Genomic DNA, 9,772 nt, shown 5'->3' on the forward strand with positions numbered 1-9,772 from the left:
CAAGGAATTGTACTTGGTAAAGTGGCTCTCAGTGTGCTTACACAGAATATACATCACAACACAAAACAATACAAACAGTGCATCGGTCTACGAAGTCTAAAAAAGTATATACAAGGAGGAATGCCTATATACAGGAGCTGTGAATTTTAACACAACAATAGTGCAAAGAAGTGGAGAGTCCAAGAAGTGCAGGGATAATCATTTGAAGGTATGAGTATGAAGGGTGAAATAAATAAATATGATTTCGGGAGTAATTGTACAGTGGTTATTATAATGATCCAGGGTTATTTCACATTGCCACAGTGGGTTAGCTGTTCAGTAGTGAGACGGCGAGGGGGAAGAAACTGTTTGGTGGTGAGGGAGGTGAAAACAGGGGGTGCAGATGATTGTGTGAAGTCTGAGTTGGAGCGGTTGAGGGGTGTGAATGTGGGGTGATCAAACCTGCATTAAAACACATTCAGCCAGTTGAGGGTTCTCCATGGAGTGGGGGGAGGTTTTCCTATAGTTGGTGATGCCCTGCAGGCCTCTCCACACTGATGCAGGGTCGTCAGCTGAAAACCTGTTTTTCAGCTTTTCAGAGTAGCTTCTCTTTGCTACTCTGATCTCCTTAGTCAGTGTGTTTCTGGCCTGGTTGTGCAGGATCCTGTCCCCACTCCTGAAGGCTTGATGAAGCTGCTTGAGCTTTGCTGTGAACCACGGTTTGTTGTTATTAAAGATGCGGTACGTTTTGGTGGGTACACACATGCCTTCACAAAAACTGATGTATGACATCACAGTGTCAGTGAGTTTGTCCAGTGATGTAGATGCGGTCTCAAAAACACTCCAGTCAGTGCAGTCAAATCCCTGACTGCAGTGTTCTTAACCTACGATTGATAGATGTGGTGGAAATCTGATACCGATTTCCTTTAGCCCTACATCTGGTATAATAAATAATGAATGGACAGGACAGTGGTGTTTATGATCACACAGTCAAACAGACAAATATAGAGGAGGTGGTCACTCAAAGAGGGGGTTTGTGTCTTCTACAGGACCGAGACCACTGTACCACTCAGACTGAGACCGTTCAAATGAACCCAAACATGACAAAGAAATCATCTTCTGATGCAATATCATACGTAGTACTCTTAAATCCATCTCCCTGCCCTTAGTCTAACCCTTGCATGGAAAAGCACAGGAAGAAAACCAGAGAGGTGATAGAGATAAGAACACCAGCAGGAGACTGTCAACCAAATGGAACAAGGCAGTTCTGGAATGTTGTTAGAGGCACAACCCACTAGTCTAGTAGCCAGCCCATAGAGCCCCATTGTGAACCCGGAAATGTTGAGTACACCAAAGTTTTTTTGCAGTAATGTGAAGTATGGGTCCCCAGTATACAGAAACTGCCGGATGCTAATTTGCATATGTTGAGCAATTTGCATAATTAGCATAATTAGCATTTTTAGCTTAATTGTCCAATTTGACCACATATTTTGCACTGTGTGACCAATTTCTACAATATTGGAGTCTTTTTAGAGGTTGTAGAGGATGCTGAATTCAATTCTGGCACTTTCAGACATCAAAATGGTAATTGTATAACAATTTTGGATACATTTAGACAGGTTTTTGATTAATTTCGGATGAAATTTAAGGTTATTTTCATGGTGAACACAATAAACTCACAATTTAGAATCACAAGAGCTCCTACTCTTTGATGTGAATGTTGATAACCTACATTTGTTTACATTTTTGAGGTACGGTCATGTTTTTATGCAAATAAGCTGTTGTAATAAGCTGTTGTAAAGCAAGGGAGCATAGTCTAGAATCTAGATGGATAACTTGGCATATACGTGAAATGAAGCATCTTCCTTCCATTGCAAAAGATGACCTTCTTTCCGGAAGTCATGTGTGCCGCCATTCAGATGGTGCACTTGCAGTGAGTGCAGATATGTTTGGGGAGCAGACATGCATCAGGCAAGGGAAGGGAGCAGGGGGCATGAAGGGTATTTCAACCAACCCTAAACAGGTTGCAGTTTGCATCCAATCATTTGGCATATGTTCACATCTTTCTCAGTCATTGGATGACATGTGCAGTGATAAAGTAGCATCAGAGAAGACTCTGTCCAACAGACACAAAGAGGAGGGTGAAGCACGACGGGAGTTGGATGCTGAGGACCGCTCTAAAATTGTGAGGATGCTGTGGGAAAACACAAATCCGCTCATGACAGAGAGCACTTTGCTCTACCACATCATAAATGGACAGGTGGCTGATGAAAAGGTGAATGTGCAGGATGCGCTGAAGATTGGCCAGGCTATGTGTAAAAAGTTTACTTCATCACTTCCGGAGGCATTTAATGCACCCATCTCTCACAAGGTAGTGACTATGAAGTTCCAGGAAAAGGGAATGAAGGTCAGTGGGAATGTTGTTTGTGACCTTGAGTCATTATTTGCTCGATTGTTGGTGGTGGGAGGCCAGAGAAAAGTGGAGCTCTCTTCTCTCTTCAAATATGAGCTTAGCCCAGTCCCCTTGTCAATCATTGATGACAATGGATGCCTCCGAAAGGGCAATATGTCAGTGCTTGTCCAGCAGCTTGGAATTCCAGTTTGCAATCCCCAGCCACAGAGTACAAGCTCCCATTGACTACACCTCTACCTAGTCGAGCACAACAAGCAAAGGCTGAGCGAACTCCTGTGTGCTTTCAATGTAGGAAGTAAGTGATGGTCAGTAAAGTTGACAGCATTGACACTCATGATGAGGCTGATATATCAGTTATATCTTACATGTTAGATGTTGTCAGACATGGGGCTTCAACTGTTCGCATTCTTAGTGATGACACAGATGTCTTTGTGATTATGGTTTATTGGTGTTGGAAGGCTGGTATCACAACTAACCTACAGATGGAAAAATGGAATGGCACTGTTCTCAGCATAAATGCAACTGCAAAGAACCTGGGTGACCATTGTTGTTCCATTCTGGCCATGCATGCTCTTTCAGGATGTGATACCACCTCATATCCTGTTGGGAAGGGGAAGGTATCTGCACTCAAGGCCATGACAGTTGTACCTGGCAAGCTTCTCCACTGTATTGGAGAGGCAGAAGCCACAGATTTACAGATCACCAAAGCAACAAGGACTTTCTTTCTGGCTCTGTACAATCAGAGGAACTCTCTGACCTTGGATGCAGCTCAGTATGACATTTACCGAAAGCGCAAAAGGCCCCCAGCACTGAAAACACTACCTCCTACAGAGCGTAATATGCACCTTCATGGAAGACGTGCCCACCTACAGGTGCTCTTATGGAAAGCAGCAGACCAGGCTGATCCACCGGCTGTGGATATCACTTTGTTTGGATGGGACAAGAAGATGGGCCTAAAGGAAGGAGAGGAACTGATTATGCCCACCCAGGATTCAAGTCCAGTTGCTCCTCTGGCTTTGTTAGATGTCGTCAGCTGTGGTTGCAGAGCCGGGTTGAAACCTTGCACATCAGCAAAGTGTAGCTGTGCAGCTGCAGGTCTGGCCTGTACCAGTTATTGTTCCTGCAAAGGCAATGATGGGATATGCTGCAACATACTCACTCAACAGCAAGAACACAAAGAGAGTGATGAAGGATCTGGAGAAGATGATGACAGAACAGACGAGGATAGTGAAGATGAGGAGGCTGCCTTTTGTTGATTAATTGTGAGGCATAGCCGTTTGCCTGAAGCCAGTTTGTGCTTTTTTGTGGTGCAGAGGTGAGGCCCTCTTGATTAGTCTTGCGTCTGGCGGGCTGACCCGGTTGCCCAGACTCAGTTTTAACTTTTGCGTCTGGCGGTGTTTTAACTGGGTCCTCGTTGGATCTTGCGATTTGCGGACCAACCTGGGCAGCCTTTTTGCCTTTCGGGCATGACCCTAAGCGACTTAAGGGGCCTGTCTTATATGGCATGTACAGTATATAGTGTATATTTGTACATAGTTCGTTGATCGCACATGGGGGACATTCAACAGAGTTACGTTACATACCGGTTCGTCATGTGGTTGGTGGTTACGATGCACACCGGTGCCCAGCAGCTTTTGAGGTAGTTTAACTGCGTTTAGTGGGTGTGCCAGAAGTGATACCCAATCACCATCAAAGTGTTTACATTGTGACTCTGGTGACATCTGTTCACCCTAGCCACCTGACAAGCAGACTGGCCTTCTCAGCTTCACCGCTCACATGAGGCAACAGGGTGTTTAACCCCAAGGAGTTTATTGCAATCGCAATGGTTTTTCCTCCAGAAATGCAAATTTGAATCAGGAGTCAAGTATCAGGAGGGGATTCAGCTTCACTACACCCTGAAAAAAAATGCTTTAACATTCACAAGAGCACTTGTGTTTACCATGAAAATAACCTTAGATTTCGTCCAAAATTAATAACAAATGTGTCTAAATGTATCCAAATTTGTTATTCAATTACCATTTTAAAGTATGAAAGTGCCAGAATTGAATTTAGCATCCTCTAAAACCTCTAAAAAGACTCCAATATTGTCCATACCATGGCCATACAGGGCAAAATATGTGGTCAAATTGGACGATTAAGCTAATAATGCTAATTATGCTAATTATGCAAATTGCTCAACATATGCAAATTAGCATCCGGCAGTTTCTGTATACTGGGGACCCATACTTCACATTTCTGCAAAAAAACTTTGGTGTACTCAACATTTCCGGGTTCACCTAGTTGGCTACTAGACTACACGCCTAATGAGTAATTGCAACTAGAAGGCCATCTGTGTTTTTACAATCCAAAGATTCCCATCCTGCCTAACAAGATTATCGCTTTATAGATTATTATTTGCTTCAAAGCCTGGACTACCCGTGGACCACCAAGATATGGTTCAAGTTTAATGACATTAAGGCTAAGGGCAAGGGTATGTGGTCTTGTTGGTCATTCAGATAAGTTTGACATGTTATCAGCTTGTGTCCAAAAGCTGAGTGACGCAATGGCAGATACTTGAGCAGGACGTTTCGGCACAAATGGTAGATCTCTGTTTGAGATGTTGCTTACTCACATCTGTGCTTAGTTGTGTTGAACATTCTGTGATGTAGTGATGCACTATTTGGAGGGCATTTATTTATTCACGTGTTCTTTTGCAGAAATGTCATTTCTACTTGGTAAAATACACCACAACACAGAGAAACTAACACGTTGCTGCCATCTAGTGTACATTGAAAGGAAATACCTCCACCATCCACACGCCAAGATCTCCTTTCCTTTTGGCCATGAGATTACAAATCATCTTGTATTTAGGTTTCCAGGAGCCGTTCACATGAAAGCTCCCTCTCTTCAACATAGTAGCCCTGACAGTGTCATGGGAACACAGAGCGGAGACAGAAGCATAGTCTCCTCTTTGATCAACAGGTGTGTGGAACTCACAAACTCCATGCTACATGATACATGATATATCCTTAATTTGTACATACACTGGAGGCCTACAGGTGGACGTGAATGAAAGGATTAAAGATGGGGGGTGGGGTTGAGGATGGGGAGGGGTGTGTGAGGTTTAATGGAAAATGGAAGCACTATGCTGGGAGCAAGGCAGGGCCTTGTACCATCATCCTCTCTCACAGATGTTCCCCTTAATTAAAATCCTCTTAAATGTGAGTAGTGAGCAAAAAGATGTTTTGTTCATTTCTTGATTTTGTTTCAACGTGTGTAACATCTTTAAATGCCAAAGATTAAGAGACTGGCCAAAGACGAAATATATTTAAAGAAATAAAACGTAATCCTTTAACAATATCTTAAATCTTTAAATCAATCTTTTAATAACACTTCAACTTTAAGGCAAGATGTTTTATCCAAATTTTTGCAGTCTCAGTATTAAAGGTACAGTCCACGATTCTGGCCAAAGGTTGTTGATATTTGCGTTCAACAGCCTATCAAATGACACCCCTCCCTTCTGCACTCTTGAAGCAACGTGTTGATTGACTAGAATAGTGTCTGGTTTGGTCCTAGCCACTTTGTTGTCCTACCCAAGACTGTGTACAATTGTTTTCTTTTTAGCACACTCAGAGAATTGACAGCCACAGGATCACTTTGCTGAATTTGACAAAACTAAATATTGGATACAAATAACAAACTGTACCTTCGCCCTTAGTGACTAACGTAGGTGTATGAGCAACACAGACTTAGTCCTATTGCAGTGTTATCACACAACCAAGCATGAAACTCCCATGTTGTCTCAAGTGTTAACGATGCAAAAGTGTTGATTAAGAACTCACAAAATAAATGACTAATATATTGAATGAGAAGTTGCAAAATAATTACTCATTTCTTGATTAAGAAGTTGAAAGATAATTAGTAATACCTTGATTAAGAACTTGCAAGATAATTACCAATGCCTTGATTAAGTCTGACATGTGCAGTTGATTGAGAATCAGTTCAGTGATTCATGAGGAGTACGATTGGAAGAAACACTGGTCTAATCTTACCTGTTTATGTACACCGCACTCTAACACACTCACATCTAAAGACACAGAAAAACAGACACTGAAAACCAACGCAAAACATGCAAGCTTGCATACACACATGCCCACATGCACAGAACACACACGCATAAGGAAACACAAGCACACAGTAGCTCTCTCTCTCTCACACACACACACACACACACACACACACACACACACTCACTCACACACACACACACACACACACACACACACACACACACACACACACACACACACACACACAACACACACACACAGTTCAGTTCAGTTCAGTTCAGTTCAAGTTTATTATCATTTACTCATAAACAGCATTTATCAGTAATGAAATTCTTTGTGCTCAATGTCCGTTCAACTTAGAGAATAAATAAATGGAGAATGGAGTATCCAGCATAAATAAATAAATAAATACTGGAGAATGGAGAAAAAGGGTAGGAAAAAGAAAAAAAAAAAAAAAAAAAAAAAAAAAAAACACACACTGAGGACAACCGGGTCTCTGGTGTACAGGCCTCTGGTAACCCGACTGCTCGTCTCCCTCCAGCAGAGGGCCTCTTGAGCGCAGGCCAACTCTGGGTGCCCCTCCGTTGGAGTCGGCCTCCGCTACAAAAGCCCTCAAAAAAAGCTCCGCTCTCCCACCTCCACGACCCCCATTGTCCCTGGTCGCCTCAAAGAGCCTCTTTTCAGGTAGGCCGTAAACCGATCCTGGGCCGTTCCTGGCCAGGGTGTGCCCGGGCCGTCTCTGGTATACCTGAGGGACCAGGGGTGAGGGGGGGGGGGGGATGCCCAGGCCCAGGCTCAGGCCCAATGCAGACAGGCAGGCAGCTGGTCACTGGCGGTGCAGAATGAATGGCTGTAAACGGAGACGTCTGAGAAAGAACAAACAAACAAAGCTGGCGATGAGGGCTATGGTGAGGTTTGTTAATTGTACCCAGGCTCCTCTCAAAAAGGCACTTTTTTTCTCGTACTTGGGGGGCGGGGGGGTGTTACCTCACATGTCGCATAGGGCACTATAAACACCACGTGGCGACCCTTTGTGCCCTAAACCTATTCCTTAGGGCAGAGTTAAGGTCAAATAATTTGACCCTGTACATGTTCGAGAGAGAAAAAAAACATGTTCAGAAACTTTGACAGCTTGTAGTATCGCATTGCAAGCTGTTTATACTGGCTGCCTTTATGTGTAAATAAATTATGATAAACACATTTTTCCTCAAAGGCTTGAAAAAGTACATTTTTATAAATACTGTACATGGCCATGCAATGAAAAGGCATATAGGCTATGACTGTCACAGCTTGTAGAGAAGGTGGCTCATAGTTTAACCACATAAATACTGTGGCGGTGACATTAATGAGAAATAGTGCTGCCTTAGAACCTATACATGAAAATGTCTCTCAAAACTGTCAAGACGGCTCTTGCGCAATATGTGTCATCATGGCAGCTGACCCTTCCGCAGTTGGTTTCCTGTCTTCGGGTCTGATTGCGCGCCGCGTTGCCAATGTCCACTGAGCCCCGTGCCATGTTGAGAATGAGGGAAACCTGTTCGGGATTAAATCGTAAACAGTCCAAGCATTTGTGCACAAGCGAAAAACGCATTTCTGTGGTTTTCTCCCGGGAAAGGGTAGGAACGCGGGTATACCGAATGAATCTTCACATTGCAGTCACTGTTCAGCTGTCCACTCCATTATCTAATTAGCCTTTTGAGTTTTACAAATTGTAAGGATAGCTTGTGAAACGTACTTTGTGTTACACGGGGCCCATTCAAACGCGTTTATTAAAAAAAAAAAAAAGTCTAATTTGAGAGGGATTCTGTTTTTGGCCAGGTCCTCCCTTTATTAAGAGTGTGTCACTATATAGGCGGGGGGAGGAGTGTTTGATCTCCTACTGTGTGCAGATGACATTATCTCCTACGCCTAATAGAACGCTTCCACATGCGGCAACAGGTAAGACGATAGCTTGACAGACAGAAGCGAATTTGCAGCTTGCTGTAATTTAGAATAGCGATGCTTTCCATCCGGTGAGCAATTGAGAGACAACAGCTGCCTGATTCCCTGAAGTCTAAATTCATAGCTCAGTATTTGGTCAAAGCACCGGCACATTTTCAGGCGTAAATGCCTCAATGTGAAGCATGGTTGCCGCTGACATAACGGTCTATTGTGGCATATTTCTACCTAAGAGGACATAGGCTAGACAATGAACGCAACACACCAACACAACAGGTCGGTGACAGAGAGAAACTGAATCCTGTTTACATCTAGACAACATTTGAAAGTTTGAGCGGCTCGAAGCTGACAGCTATGCTGCTGAAAGCATAGCGATGCTCAGCTCAGAGTTCACATGGCAACCGCTACGAAAAGAATTATCAAGAAATTGCTTCGAACTCTGTCTGGTGTTCTCCTGACCTTTTTCATAGTTGTGTTGGTGGATTTACAATTGCGGACCAGACATTCCCTCACCCCCTTTGCTGCGGGTCCAGGAGAACGTTCAAGCCAAGCTGTCAATTCCCTGTCAAAAGATAGGAATGTACTGTCAAAGTCTTCGGACAGGGGACAGAGTGACAATATTCACCAAGACGGTAGTCGAAGGAAAAATAAAGATAGAGAATTTAGTCCAGCTCCTTGGCCGCGCCTGCAACCCCAAGATGTTTTTATCGCAGTGAAGACTACAGGACGGTTTCACCGAACCCGACTGGACCTGTTGCTGGAGACATGGATATCCATAACCAAAGAGCACGTGAGTGTGTGTTTGAATGGAATTACTCTTTGTAGTGCCCCATTGACATACTTGTCACGTTTATAACATTTTATGGATATACATCTTGTGAACTGTTGGCGCCAGGGCACAAATCAGAGGACGACTTTAACCTCTGAATGAAAACTTAAACTTTCAAACGAAAGAAATAAAAGCACAAACCCCCTGATTTCCCCAAGCCCCCTACATACCTGATGTCTATATAATTTCCACACTGCATATCACTGAAATTACAGACTTAACTACTTTCATCCTTGTGTGAGATCATCAATGAATCATCTGAGAGACCACCAATCACCAAAGCAGAAGTAGCCAACAGTGGAGCTGAACCTGATGTGTTAATGTGTGGGTGGCCTGACATTAGTCATTTCACCTCAGTTTCATTTCACCATCGGTACCTCCACATTCACTTGATGACCATCTTACATTAGCGACTGACAGTTCAGTTCCTGAAAACTATTTTAACCAATCTCGCTACCTTGTACACACACTAAGTAGTCTGCCCCCCCCTCCAGCTGGTTAATACATCCTCACCAAAGTGAGTAATTTATTTTCATATTTACTCATTTACTTCTTTTCAGAGCC

The 9,772-nt window shown here is 43.4% G+C and overlaps 1 protein-coding gene across 1 annotated transcript in view; it reads left to right on the plus strand.

The window, feature by feature from the left end:
• The first annotated feature begins 8,117 nt into the window (after positions 1-8,117).
• The window catches only part of LOC105900239 (beta-1,3-N-acetylglucosaminyltransferase manic fringe), a 12,743-nt gene continuing 11,088 nt past the window's right edge, over positions 8,118-9,772 (plus strand). Inside the window, exon 1 of the mRNA XM_031562317.2 lies at positions 8,118-9,169. Coding sequence (XP_031418177.1) covers positions 8,774-9,169 — 396 coding nt within the window. The 5' untranslated portion in view covers positions 8,118-8,773. The remainder of the gene's footprint in view (positions 9,170-9,772) is intronic.

Source organism: Clupea harengus, chromosome 24 (assembly GCF_900700415.2).
Source record: "Clupea harengus chromosome 24, Ch_v2.0.2, whole genome shotgun sequence".
Lineage (NCBI taxonomy): Eukaryota > Metazoa > Chordata > Actinopteri > Clupeiformes > Clupeidae > Clupea > Clupea harengus.